The sequence below is a fragment of the Dama dama genome, chromosome 4 (genome assembly GCF_033118175.1).
Source record: "Dama dama isolate Ldn47 chromosome 4, ASM3311817v1, whole genome shotgun sequence".
Taxonomy (NCBI): Eukaryota; Metazoa; Chordata; class Mammalia; order Artiodactyla; family Cervidae; genus Dama; species Dama dama.
The window spans coordinates 15,887,669-15,902,719 of record NC_083684.1 but is presented as its reverse complement, the minus strand read 5'-3'; the positions used below and the strand labels follow the sequence as shown (position 1 = coordinate 15,902,719).

Genomic DNA, 15,051 nt, shown 5'->3' with positions numbered 1-15,051 from the left:
GGTGATCATTTCTCCAGCCTGTCACAGATTGTTAGGACTTACAAGTAGCTGAGGCTGGGAGGGGACTGGAAAACAGGCTCCACCTTCTTCCCCAGATTTCCACTGTCCTCACAGACATCAGGTACCATCTGCTTGAGCTCTCTCACAGGGTGCAAAGTAATATAAGCGTTTTTTCTGCTGAAACTTTTACACAACATTGTCACATTTTTGACCTCAAATTTGACTGACTCCATATTTCAATTCCTGTTTTATAATCAAACCCAGAGGGTGCAGAAAAAGAAAACTATGAATCAGGCCACATTCTGCATAACTGGAAGAAACTATTCCATACAGATATTCAAGTCTTTATGTATTTTTATAGGATAATACCAATCATAAATAGAAGTTTAAGGTGGTTTATGTTTTGCTGGGTATATGTTGACGCTAACCGAACTGCTTTGTGTTTTAAGAAATTCAATGCGCATAAAGGATTCCATTTTTCTCTGAAAATACGACATGTATATAAAAGCAATAAAATTTGAAACTCTTTCTGAAACTTTAAAGAAGGGCGCAGTGGGAGAAAAATTGGACATCGTCTAATCACATACGCATATAATATACAAAGACATGTACAAGCTCACAGCCGCCTCACAGCCGCCTCACAGCCGCCTGGGATGTAACCACTGTCATTTACATTTAGAACACTTCTTGGGCCCATCTCGAATTCCAGTCACTCACAAACAGGGCCCGGGTACCACACATGGGAACTGGGAATCATTTTTCTGCTCTGCTCAAACTCCAGTTCCTTGAATAGCTTTCCCCATCAGTTCTTCTAACTCATTCTGCAAATCAGCTTAAGATTTCTGTAAACTTCCAACCCAAATTCCAGGGTGTGTCTCCTTGGAAGTCATCTCTCCATCAAAAGCGATGCTGAAGAGAAGGTCTGTCCTGAGGTGATCTGACCCACCTTCACCAGCCTGCTGTCTGTCTCTCCAGGCTGCTGCCACCAGTGCCCACCCAGTTTTACAGAATGCCTTCAAATCCCAGGAGAGGGCTGCTCCTGCCCCAGGGGTTCTATCTGACTAAGGGCAGGAGGCCTAGTTCCTGAAGGCTGAAGGGAGGTTTTAGGCTCCTTGCATACAATTAGTCACCTGGTAGGCTAGATGGTTGCCATGACAATGCTTCCAGAGCCTCCGGTATCTACATGTTATTGATACATTCCATCCTTTCAGCAAAGAAAAAAAGAACCAGCCGAGCAGCCCCTGAGGTCCAAGTCCTATTGGCCTGAGGAGTGACTCCTTTGTTACAAGTGTTTGGGCATAATCCAGACAATTGTTTTCACTCAATGTATGTGAAAGCTTAAAATTAAAATCTACCTTTAGAATAGGGATTTTTCTACTGCTCTTCACTTTCGAAAGCATTATGCTAAGGAGTGACTACTTCTGCTGCTGGCCACAGAATGCTTTAATTAGTATCTATGGGCCAAAAAGGGAGCTCTCAATTCTAAAACTTTAACCGATAGAAAGGTTAAAACCAGGGAAAAGATGACAGGACTTCTGTAGTAACCTTGAATGATTTCCATAGAGTAGAAACATGTATTTACAGAGAGGGAAATAAAATGTCTTGCCTTTGACCCTTTGAACAAGGACAAAAGTTTTCTCCATCCACGTCTTCTAAGGAAAGGGGGGGAAATGGCCTACACATTTCCCCCAAACAGTTCTTATTAAAAGGCAGTTATGAAGAGAAATATTAATTGAGGAGCTGCAGTAAGGTCCTTAATTTCCCTGCTGTACACCAAGCTCAGCCTTGGGCCCTCACAAGGGGAGCTAGATATTTACATGGTGTCCAGTATCAACCGTACGTCGGAGACTGAGATGTTGGTCACCCTTAAAGGTCACCTTTGCACACAAGGGAAGACATTTACACAGCTTGCAGCACCCCAGTCATGTTCTGAGTTGCAGTTTTCTAGGGCGTGCTTCTGTCCAGGGAAATAATACATCAGTGTTGACGCACACTAACAGTAAGTCAGAATGGTGGCGATTAAACAGTCTCCAGAATCCCCAGAGATCACAGTAGGCCACCTCCCAAGCCTTTATGTGAACCGTGAGCCGACTTAACATACCTGTAGGTGACCCCTCCATGACGTGGCCAATGTAGGGGCCTTCCCGGAAGATGGGTCTGTTGTCATTCTGATCAATCACGATGACTTCCAGAGGGACCGGCCCCTCAAGAGTCCTGCCGTTGACATCTACAGTCTCCACAAATAGCTATTGGAGCAGAGATTGGGGGAGAAAGAAGGCATTCATTCATTAGGAAAATTGAAGTTGGGTTCTCCGGAGAAAGTAGGTTATGTCAGCAATTTTATGAGCCCTTGGCAATATTCAAACTTTGGGCTCAATGGATAGTCACCAGGACTAGAATAGAAACTAAACATTACAGAATAAAAGACAAAGATCAGTTCATGCTAGTTCCCCTTGGGAAATTTACAATTAATTCATCAAATCTGCAAAGGAAGTCCACAAAAAAAAAAAAGAAGGAAAACACCAGCAATCAACCACAGCTGAGGAAATGCGCTTACATTGTTTCTGTTTTTCCAACATCATTATGCTTAAAAGGAATGTTATGCTAATAAAAATAATTGACTAAGCAGTTATGAACAGAGTATATTAAGAAATAACTGGAAGTGTTTATGGTGGTATTTAGGGGAAATTCAGGTCAGTAAAAATTTGTAGAGAACCTTCCTGAGGCAAGGAAGGAGCTCATGGGGGTCCTAAGCAGGACCTCAGGACTCCTGCTCACGAGGCCTTTACAGTCTAGGGGGCATTTCACAGTTCCCTGCCTTCAGATCCCAAGGACGAAGGAAACAGCATCGAAAGACCAGCTGCTTTGTTGCTTGGAAACAAGGAATTACATCTTGGCTTTTCCAGTGAAACATGGGGTCCCAATGCTCTCATTTCTAGACCTGAATCTGCCTTGATTTAACTCAGGGGCAACAGTCACACTTCTTAGATATCAGTGTTGTTCCCCTCTTGGGAACTGGTTGAATAGTTGTATCAGAAAAAGATGTCTGCAGTCGTAATCCTTGGGAAATGGTCTCTGCAATTAGAATCTCAGCACAATCTCTCACTAGTTATGTGACCTCGACCCACATAGTTGACCTCTTAGTTTTACTGTCTGTAAAATGGGTTTATAAAATAATCATTATTAGGAATAATAGTAACCAGAATTACCCAGGGCTTATTGAGGTTCTCTATCACGTTAATTCACTTGAGGTTCACAGTGCCCCTATGAACCATTTGTAAGGAGGGAACAGAGCCAGTTAGACAACAGGTCGGTAGAGTTTGGAGTTGGCCTTGTGAAGTCAGTTTGCAGATTTACATTTTTAACCATTACAAACAATGCTTGCAGATCACTTAATGTAATGCCTGTCACATAGCTCATCTCAAGAATATTAGCTGCTACTATTGTTGTTACTGTTGTTATTATCAACACCGTTGTCAAAACTAGCCTACATTAGGGAAAGAAAAGAGAAACACATTTGTTATACCTTACCTGAATATGTTGTAAATTGATTTCACCCTTTGGAAAGTATCAACAACATGGCATGTGTGTGCATTTTCAGTCATGCCCAACTCTTTGTGACTCCATGGCGCCTCTGTCCATGGGATTTCCCAGGCAAGAACATTGGAGTGGGTTGCCATTTCCTTCTCCAAGGGATCTTCCCGACCTAGGGATCAAAGGCATGTCTCCTGCATTGGCAGGTGGATTCTTTACCACTGAACCCCCTGGGAAGCCAAAATTCATCAAATCTACGAAGGACACACACTCTTTATTCCGTCTGGATACCTTTCCTGTTAGTGTTTGAAACACGCTGCCCTTACGTACATGGGAATATTCATTGGAGTGTTGTTTCTAATAATGAGATAACACTGGTGTCCACTAAGCATCCAGCTGAAAGGGATGAATTAAATGACTATTTATGTAGTAAGACACTAAAATATAGCCATTAGATAAAATCACTATTCAGCCTTGTGGATCAGCTTGAACGCTGTATGAGAACACAGAGCAGCATGTCCACGAGGCGTGTGCTGCAGATAACGGGGCACAGAGTTAGACGCGACCTATGACTGAGCAGCAACAACAGCCCATGTGTGATGTACACACATGGACAGAATGTGAAAACAGTACACGGGCATGGAACCAGGCATGTTTGAGTAGAGGAGTTTTTTTCATTAAGACTGTCTCATCTTTTCACTAGTAAATTCACACACACACACACACACACACACACACACACACACACACACACTTTGATTTCTGGGACAGACAAAGTAAAGCACAAGGATTCCCTGGTGGCTCAGACGATAAAGCGTCTGCCTGCAGTGCGGGAGACCCGGGTTCGATCCCTAGGTTGGGAAGATCCCCTGGAGAAGGAAATGGCAACCCACTCCAGTACTCTTGCCTAGAAAATTCCATGGATGGAGGAGCCTGGTAGGCTACAGTCCATGGGGTTGCAAAGAGTCAGACACGACTGAGCGACTTCACTTTCACTTTCACCATAGCTAAGAAGAAATTAAGTAGACAGAGTCTTTTAACATCTGCACACAAAGAAGATCTTACAGAGAGTGAACTTTTTATGCCAATTTTTAAAGCTACTGTGAGAATACTGCTAAACAAAGGAAATAAAAATCAAGCTTTGGGAACAATTTCTTCCAATAATGAAGGTCTGGCCTTTTGTCTTCCCAAAATAGCCGAGGACTTGATTTTATTTCAACCAAAAACCTGTCTCTAAAGACACCAGATAACTTGGATTTGAATCCTAAGCCCCCACAGCCTACAAGACTTGTCTAGTGTCATAAACCACAAGTAAAAGGAATAGAATTCACATTTTTGCCAAATATGCAAGTATGCCACACTGGGAGGGGCAGACTCTAGATTTCATCTCAACATAATGGAAAGACAGACGGATACTAACTAGATATAACTGATCAGGATGAATGCCAAGTGTTGAGCTGAATCTTACAAAACCAAAGGTATCAACGTGGCAGTACGTTGTGTTACAATACTACCCAGAGTTTGACTCCTGAATTTTGTATTGAAAACAATAATGCTAGAAATCAAAGCCTCTAGAACAGAATTGAAAGAGAACAAAGTGCTCCTAGGATGCATTTATTAATTTTAGTTAATTTAACAGAAATCCATTGAAGACTGTCCTCAGCCCTGTCGTTCCCCATCTTCAGCCCTGTCGTTCCCCATCCTCAGCCCTGTCCTCCCCTATCCTTAGTCCTGTCCTCCCCTGTCCTCAGCCCTGTCCTCAGCCCCATCCTCCCCTGTCCTCAGCTCCGTCCTCCCATCCTCAGTCCTGTCCTCCCCTGTCCTCAGCCCCGTCCTCCCATCCTCAGTCCTGTCCTCCCCTGTCCTCAGCCCCGTCCTCCCCTGTCCCCAGCCCTGTCCTCCCCCGTCCTCAGTCCTGTCCTCCCCTGTCCTCAGTCCTGTCCTCCCCTGTCCTCAGTCCTGTCCTCCCCTGACCTCAGCTCCGTCCTCCCCTGTCCTCAGCCCTGTCCTCCCCTGTCCTCAGCCCTGTCCTCCCCTGTCCTCAGCCACACCATCAACAAGTCCTGTCTATACTGCTTGCTCTACTTCCTGGATCTCTCTTAAATCCACCTTCTTCTCTCCAAACTCATCATCACCTCCAGAGAGTAGGTTCTATCACTTCTTTCCTGGGCCTCTGCAATAGGCACCTGATGACTGGCCTGCACCTAAGAGGTTACTTTGATGTGCTGACTTGACTGCCATGGAGTGCTCAGATTAAACATAATTTCTGGGTGTGTCTGGATGAGATTAACACTGGAGTCTGTGGACTCAGGGAAGTAAGTCCACTCTCCCTAGCATATGTGGGCACCATCTAATCCCCTGAGGGCCTGCATTGAAAGAGGCAGAGGAGGGTGGGATTCACCCTTCGTCCTCCTGCCTGACTGCAGACTGGGGACCTCCATCCTCTGCTGCCATCAGGGGTCACGCTTCTCAGGCTTCTGGACCTGGACTGGAATCTATATCATCGGCCTCCCTGGTGCTCAGGCCTTTGGACTTGGACTGGATCACACCACCAGCTTCCCTGGGGCTCCAGCCAGCAGACAGCAGATTGTGGGCTTTCTCAGCCTCCATAACGGTGTGAGTCAGTTCCTTATCGCAGGCTCCTACTGCCTCTGTGTCTCTGGAGAAGGCTGACCAATATAGGTGTTCACTGTGTCTTTTCAAAATTTTAATTTATTAACGTCACCCCAGAATGGATACCTTTCAGTCTCTTCTCATCCCTCATAAGATAAAAGCACATTCTTTTACTGTGAAGAGTCTTTTATAATCTGGCCTAGCCTAATTCTCCAAATTCATTTCACATCACAAGAGATCTCCTTCATTCCTCATTATCCAGGTATACCAGTCTTTTCTCAGTTCTTCCAACTTATTCCGTTCCTTTCCAACACAGGTATCTTCTTGTGCAGCCCTCCTAGTAAGCATGGACATCCCATCGGCCATCCTGGTCAGCCCCCATCTGTCCCTCAGATCTCAGCTCAGATGTCACTGGCAGAGAAGATCCTTCATTACCGATTCAGTCTCCCCGGGTGTCCCTGGTTCATGCTCCCATGGCACTGGTACCCTGCCTTTATAATGCTTTCCATAACGTGTAATTGCTTATTTATTTATGTGACAATTTGACTAATGTCTGCCTCCCCGGCCCCATCAAGACAGAGGTGAGGTAGGTGTTCAGGCCCTATAGTAAACCCCAAGGTTGAGAGTCAGTGCTCAGCACAGGGCAGGTACTCGATTCAACACTGAAGGCATAAAGTCCTCTCCGGAAGAGTCAACAGCTCTTTAAGAGACTGGAGCCCAGTGTTTTGGCCCCAACTTTGGCCATCTATCCTGTCTTTCCATCCCTGGCACAGGAGGTGACAGCTGGTCCCAGGTTTCATGGACCAAGACAAGTTGACTCTGTGCGGTCTTTTTTTTTTTTTTTTTTATTGTTAAAATTTAACAGTTTTTTTTTTTTTATTACTTTTTATTTTTATTATTATTATTTTTTTTTTCCAGTGGGTTTTGTCATACATTGATATGAATCAGCCATGGATTTACATGTATTCCCAATCCCGATCCCCCCTCCCACCTCCCTCTCCACCCTGAGGAAACCAGATCTGAAAGAGACACGTGCACCCCAATGTTCATCGCAGCACTGTTTATAATAGCCAGGACATGGAAGCAACCTAGATGCCCATCAGCAGATGAATGGATAAGGAAGCTGTGGTACATATACACCATGGAATATTACTCAGCCATTAAAAAGACTCTGTGCGGTCTTAATTCATAAACAAGAACCACAGTAAACCTGGGTAAACAACACCCAGGTACATCACATTTTGATTACTTTCCTTCTGAAAGAAGGGAACTAACATTTACTTGGTGTCCAATATATGTCTGGGCTTTCTATGCATTGTCTCACTTGGATCAAAACATCCTGGAGAAATACTCATTGCAGCAAAACTCAGAGAAATTTAAGTACCTAATCTGAAAGCTAGTTTGTGATCCAGTTGACTCCACACTTGGATCTGACTTGAAAATTTGTGCTTTCCCCCACTACACCCTTGTCTGCTAAACGCTCTTTCATGAACTTCCCTTACACTTTTGTTTTATTCTCTTTACTGTGTTATTCACTTAATAGTTTTGCTGAAGGTTGATTGTTATGTTTCACTGATGCCTTATCCACAGCAAAATTATCCATGAATTTAGGGGTATGGTGAAGTTATTTTAAATTTTTCCTAGCACCCATGAAAAAACACATTAAAACACACTATGAACCTTTGCATATAATGTGACACCCTGCCACAAGTGACAGGTTGGGGAATATCATAGCATTGACCTAGATACAACATGCTCCGTTCCGGAATGTCAAAGACTTTTGGAAAAGAAAAGAAAAGAGAAGCCTTGTATCTCTCATAAATGTAGCTCTCAAATGACCAAGGTGAATGAAATGGGGAGGTGAATGAAATGTAAGTCACTCTTAACTCTGTTTAAGGCAAAATTACTTTATCCAAGATTGGAGATATGAAGGTACCGCATGGACGTGAACTAATCGTTTCCACTTTAGGAGCCATGAGAGGTGAACACCAGGTCAGTGAGTCTTGTGTGTAGGGGCAGAGAGGCCTTGACCTCTAAAATGGGGAGGAGGCGAAGAAAAACCACAGGAGCCAAAATGGAAGCTGTGCTGCTAGAATAGCTCTAGTGGAAGTGCATAGGGTCCCCCTGGCCACTGTTCCTGTGAACCCCACTTCCTAGGTTCTCTATTCCCCTTCCATATTGTGGGGGTATCTCCACCAGAGGTGGGAACTATCAAGTCACAACCTGTAAACTGATGACTCTTTAAGCCAGTTAACGTGCTGTAATAATGGAGATGGGCTATGCACACACATAGAAAAGAATTCCTTAAAACAACAACACAACATGAATATAATAAGCCAAATTACAAAGCACATACAAGCACACTGGCCTTTGGTGTCACAACAAACTATTAACATCTTGTCTTTCATTTGGCATATCCTCTCAGTTCTGTTTATGAAAGACACAATTTATCAAGGGAAAATTTGATGCTGTGATCTAATCCAAAGGGATGAACTGATGAAAAACAAATGCTACAAGGTTTTTTGGGTGAATGCCTAAATGAAGACACTCGCTCTTAAAACATAGTAATTTTTCTATGAAATGACCCCAGTAACAGATGTCAAACTTGGATCAATAGGATAAGAAACAAAGTGTCTGACACACAGTCTATGGACTCATGAGTTATTTTGAAGTAAAATGATTTAGAAAACACTTCAGTGACCTTTTTGAACTCTGATAATTCTGCTTTGTGCTAAATATTCAAATGAAGTAAGACATATATGATGTAGTGAGTTACTTATTTGAGATGGTATTATTCAACTTCTGGTTATCAGTGGAATCTGTGTTCACACGCTTTTTAACCAATGTTTTTATATCACAGGAAATGAAAATTTAGGATCTATGACTCTAACATAATGTGACTCAGTTTCTCTTTTGGACACAAACATGACATCTCCTACCCTAATGAGTACGTGCCCTCCAAGTGACCTCTTTGGGACATTAAAACATTTTCTGATATGGATGCTACTTTGAAATACTTGTTTAGGAGCTTCTACTTGGACCAGTTTATAAGTCCAAAAGATGGGCCTTGTTCCTTTCATTCCAGACACCATCTTTTATAATGAGAATGGTTATAATGCTAGAAATGTAAAATGATAACTAGAAGCTTGCTGCATGCAATTAGGGGTATACAAATATTAGATATAACAATATGTCTAATTTGTTAGGCCTAGCAAATATTAGACATATTAAGTTGTCATAGACATAGAAACTTACACAAAACCTTGAAACACATGTGAAAAATATGATGCTTGGACTTGCCTCAACAGAGGACAGGGATAAAGAAAAGATGGGACTCAATGACTATGAAGGTGCTGTGAAATAAGTACCAGGTTCCATGATAGAGTCTAAACTTGACATAATACTCCTGGAAGGCAGCTGAACCTATGTCTTGAGAACCTCAGGGATGTCCACAACTTTAAAAAAAGTTCCATAAAAATTTCATGGAGATAAAGAAGCATACAGAAATTTTGTATAAGTAGGCCTCTATGAGTTTATTTATACCAGATGATCTCCAAAATTAAGTGCCTTGAGTAAAGAAAGAATTGATAGGTATTTTTTCTTGAGTTTTTATTTGCAATTCTTACATCCTCACTACCTATCAACATCTCACAAAGACTGAAAGTCTTTTCCACCATAGACATCCTCACTGATCACTGAAATTACACTAGACTTTGAATCAGAAAGCCTGCCTTCAGGTTTTACCTCTGCTACCTGTTGGCAGAATAATGACTCTCCCAAAGAATATTATGTCCTAATTCTGGAACCTGTGGATATGTAAGGTTACTTGGTAAAGGGGAATTAAGGTTGCAAATGGAATTAAGGTTGCTGATCAGCTCACCTTAAAACAGAGATATCAGTATGAATTATTCGGGTGGGTTCAATGTGATTATGAGGGTCCTTAAGACAGGAGGAGAAAAAGTTCTGGGTGATTTGACTCGAAAAGGTACTTGACCAGCCACTGCTGGCTTTGAAGATGGAAGAAGACCCCAAAAGCCAAGGAGAGTGAGCAGTAACCAGAAACTGGAGACGCCAAGGCCCCTGCTCTACAGCCTCCCGGAGTGGATGCAGGCCTGCTGGCATGAGTTTCAACCCTGTGAGTTCCATGCTGGACTCTAAACCTACAGATGTACATGATGCCAGATTTATGTCATTTTGAGACACTACATTTATGGTAACTTATTACAGCAGCAATAGAAAATTGATACTGTGGTCATATTACTAATTATTGAAACTGGAACACCTTTAAGAACCAAAGCAGAACAGTTAAGAACAATTAAGCCACAATGAAAGGTGCAAACCAAGACTGTCCCAGGTTAACTGAGTGACACAGTGAGCCTATCTTATTAAGAAACTTCAGTTCTCTGTATCTAAGTTGGCACATGTAACAAATGACGTTCAGAATGTCATCTTCCTTTTTGTTAAAGGAACAAAAAGATAAGCAAGTGTGTGTAGCACATAAATATGAAATTCTAAACAAAGCTTTGTCACAGCAGATAAGGTTTGGTGGCGTGGGCATTCATTTACTCCACAGACCTCTCTTTAGACTTTCGCAAATGTGGGTGCAGTACCCTCAATTCAGTTCTCCTGTGTCAGCCATTACCCTGAAAAGTTGCTTTCCTGTTACAGTAATTTAGATTTTTCTTTGACAACAATCATTTGCATATTCAAGTTATTTTTCTTAGCTTTATTCATTTAGTGAAGTTGAATCTCATTATGGACCAGCTCCTGAAGAGCTCCCAGGGAAAAGATATTTTCAGTCTTTTGTAACATTCTTCTCCCTTCATCTACAGTGCTCTGTGTGTGATCCCCGCCTCGACAGACTGGATGCAGTGTTTACAGCTCCCTCAAAAAAACAATCAAAGGGGTGATAAAAGTTTCCCACTTGTTAGATTATTAATTAAAGGTCTTGATATTATTATCAAATGTTCTTTGTAAAGCTTGCTTAGCTTAGAGACATAATATTTCCTTTGTTGATGTGAAATTTTACTTTTAAAGTATGATTTCCACCAACACAATGAAAACACTTTTTTTTTTTTTTTGCTTACGTATGTATGCTCATAACCATGCTGGACTTTGAGGGCATTTTTCTATTTAACTTTTGAAGTAACTTTAATTATGTGAAAGAAATCCATGCAGATATTCAAAATAATTTTACTTAAGCAGCTTGGGTAAAGTCCCAGTGAATATCCTCTACCCCAAGAGGGGGGCAGAGGCTGAAAATTTTAATTGGTTCAAGTAGAATTTATATAAATCATGGATGCTGGAATTATGCCAGGTCCATTAAGGATATGTACAAGGGTTAAGGGGATTTTTGTGCAAAGATGAGAAATATAATACATTTGAAAACAAAGCCGTAGGAGAATATTACAGGGGATTTTATTTTCACTTGCCTTTCTCCCTTCCTAAAGTGAAATTCAGAGGAAGAGAATGCAATGAAATGCTTTTCTTTCTTTCTTTTTTTATTTAAGTTTATAGATCTAAAGTCACTTAGTTAAATAAGTATTAAAATGTGTTTTGTAAAACATTATGTTCTTCAAAATTAAGGTTGATACATAAAATTTAAATTATTGCCTAATAAATCCAGATAGATTAAAGAATTAGAAGAAAAAAGTCCTTTTAAAATATTTGAATATTTATATAATAGAGTAGGCAAGTTCTTTCTAAGTCGGCATTAGAGGCATAAGTTATTATGTGAATTACTAAGAGATTAAACTACTTAAATGTGAAGTTTTTTATATGACTAAAATACAATAAACAAACTCAGAAAATGTTTGCATCATATAAAAGATGCCTACTATCCTGAATATACAAAGAGATGGTTAAAAATCAATAGATAAAAACAACAATTAGCAAAGCAAGGAAACAAAAAGGCAATAAACATTATAACTTTAAAATGAGGGCCAGGAGCCAAGATGGCGGAGGAGTAGGAAGGGGAGACCACTTTCTCCCCTACAAATTCATCAAAAGAATAACTGAACGCAGAGCAAACTTCGCAAAACAACTTCTGATCGCTAGCTGAGGTCATCAGGCGCCCAGAAAAGCAGCCCATTGTCTTCGAAAGGAGGTAGGACAAAATATGAAAGATAAAAAGTGAGACAAAAGAGCTAAGGACCGAGATCCGTCCCAGGAAGTCTTAGGCGGCATTGCTTGGGGTAGGGTCCGGGCCTGAGTGCCCTGAGGACAATCGGAGGGAGCTTTTGTGAGTTGCCAACATGAACTGTGGGAGACTGAGAGAGAGAGTAAATTAACCAGCCCGAACACACTGCCGGCCGTTAGCAGAACAAAGAGACCGAGAGGGTCCACAGAGGAGCTCGCAGGCTGCGGACCGGCCCAGCCCCGCCGGAGGCAGGAGGCAGGGGGGAGGGGAAGGTCGCGGCGAGACACAGGGCGCAGGCACCCGACCGGCGCGGGCGGGGACTGGGGCTGGGGACGCGGAGGGCAGAAGGCGCGCGCGCGCACCCGACTGGCGCCAGCGGAAACTGAGACTGGGTTCGCGGAAGGGAGGGGGCGCGCCACACCTGGGGAGAGTGCGCCCACCAAGCCCCTGGCTGCCTGGACCGCTCTGACGGGGAAGGCACAGAGAGCTGGCGGAGCTTTTTGTTCCGCGCTTTTGTGGAACACCCGAGGGCTTGAACCTCACGCAGCGTGGGGCGCGCTCCATATAGAACAGCCGGGAGCCTGAGCAGCGCAGACGGAGAAAGCAGCGTCAGCCCCTCCCGGAAGCTCCAGCCCGTCCCCGCGGCGCCAGCCCCTCCCCGCAGCGCCAGTCCCTCCCTGCAGTGCCAGCCCCTCCCCGCGGAGCGACGGAACTAGCTACCTGAATAAGAGCCCACCTTCGCCCGCCTGTGTCAGGGCGGAAATGAGGCTCTGAAGAGACCGGCAAACAGAAGCCAAATAAACAAAGGGAACCGCTTCAGAAGGGACTGGTGCAACAGATTAAATTCCCTCTAGAAAACACCGACTACACCGGAAGGCGCCTGTAGATATCGAGAAGTGTAAGCTGGAACGAGGAGCTATCTGAAACTGAGCCGAACCCACACTGACCGCAACAGCTCCAGAGAAATTCCTAGATATAATTTTACTTTTTTCTCTTTTTTTATTTTTTCTCTTTTATTTTCCTTTAAAATCCCCTATTACTCCATCACTCCTTAACTTTCATTTCCATAGATTTTTATGATTTTTTTAATTAGGGGAAAAAAAACTTCTTTTTCTTTCTTTTTTTTTTTTCTTTTTCTTTTTTCTTCTTTTTTTTCTTTCCTTTTTCTCTTCTATTTTCTATTTTTCTTTTTCTCTTTTTTCTTTTAAAGTCCTCTAGTACTCCTCTACTACTCCTTAATTTTCATTTTCAATACACTATAACCTTACAAAAGAAAAAAAAAAAAGAAGAGAAGCCCTATTTTTAAACCGAAGATTATTCTCTCCCAATCTTGACTCTCTGTTTTCTACCTCAGAACACCTCTATTTCCTCCTTTCCCCTTCTCTTCCCAATCCAATTCTGTGAATCTTTGTAGGTGACTGGGCTACGGAGAACACTCTGGGAACAGACAGCTGCGTAGATCTGTCTCTCTCCTCTTGAGTCCCCCTTTTTCTCCTCCTGCTCATCTCTATCTCCCTCCTCCCTCTCCTCTTCTTCATGTAACTCTGTGAACCTCTCTGGGTGTCCCTAACGGGGGAGAATCTTTTAGCCATTAACCTAGAAGTTTTCTTATCAGGGCTGTATAGTTGGAGAAGTCCTGAGACTACAGGAAGAATAAAACTGAAATCCAGAGGCAGGAGACTTAAGCCCCAAACCTGAGAACACCAGAAAACTCCTGACTACATGGAACTTTAAGTAATAAGTGACTGTCCAAAAGCCTTCATACCTACACTGAAACCAACCACCACCCAAGAGCCAATAAGTTTTAGAGCAAGACATACCACGCAAATTCTCCAGCAACGCAGGAACATAGCCCTGAACATCAACATACAGGCTGCCCAAGGTCACACCTAACACATAGACCCATCTTAAAACTCATTACTGGGCACTCCATTGCTCTCCAAAGAGAAGAAATCAAGTTCCACGCACCAGAACACTGACGCAAGCTTCCCTAACCAGGAAACCTTGACAAGCCAATTGTCTAACCCCACCCACTGGGTTAATCCTCCACAATAAAAAGGAACCACAGACCTCCAGAATACAGAAAGCCCACTCCAGATACAGCAATCTAAACAAGATGAAAAGGCAAAGAAATACCCAACAGGTAAAGGAACATGAAAAATGCCCACCAAGTCAAACAAAAGAGGAGGAGATAGGGAATCTACCTGAAAAAGAATTTAGAATAATGATAATAAAAATGATCCAAAATCTTGAAAACAAAATGGAGTTACAGATAAATAGCCTGGAAACAAAGATTGAAAAGATACAAGAAATGTTTAATAAGGACCTAGAAGAAATAAAAAAGAGTCAATTAAAAATGAATAATGCAATGAATGAGATCAAAAACACTTTGGAGGGAACCAAGAGTAGAATAACGGAGGCAGAAGATAGGATAAGTGAGGTAGAAGATAAAATGGTGGAAATAAATGAAGCAGAGAGGAAAAAAGAAAAAAGGATCAAAAGAAATGAGGACAACCTCAGGGACCTCTGGGACACTGTGAAATGCCCCAACATTTGAATCATAGGAGTTCCAGAAGAAGAAGACAAAAAGAAAGGCCATGAGAAAATACTCGAGGAGATAATAGCTGAAAACTTCCCTAAAATGGGGAAGGAAATAGCCACCCAAGTCCAAGAAACCCAGAGAGTCCAAAACAGGATAAACCCAAGGCGAAACACCCCAAGACACATATTAATCAAATTAACAAAGATCAAACACAAAGAACAAA

The 15,051-nt window shown here is 42.4% G+C and overlaps 1 protein-coding gene across 1 annotated transcript in view; it reads right to left on the bottom strand.

The window, feature by feature from the left end:
* The window catches only part of CDH13 (cadherin 13), a 992,246-nt gene that overhangs the window by 343,659 nt on the left and 633,536 nt on the right, over positions 1-15,051 (bottom strand). The window contains exon 6 of the mRNA XM_061138277.1: positions 2,102-2,246. Within this exon, the coding sequence (XP_060994260.1) occupies positions 2,102-2,246 (145 nt within the window). The remainder of the gene's footprint in view (positions 1-2,101; positions 2,247-15,051) is intronic.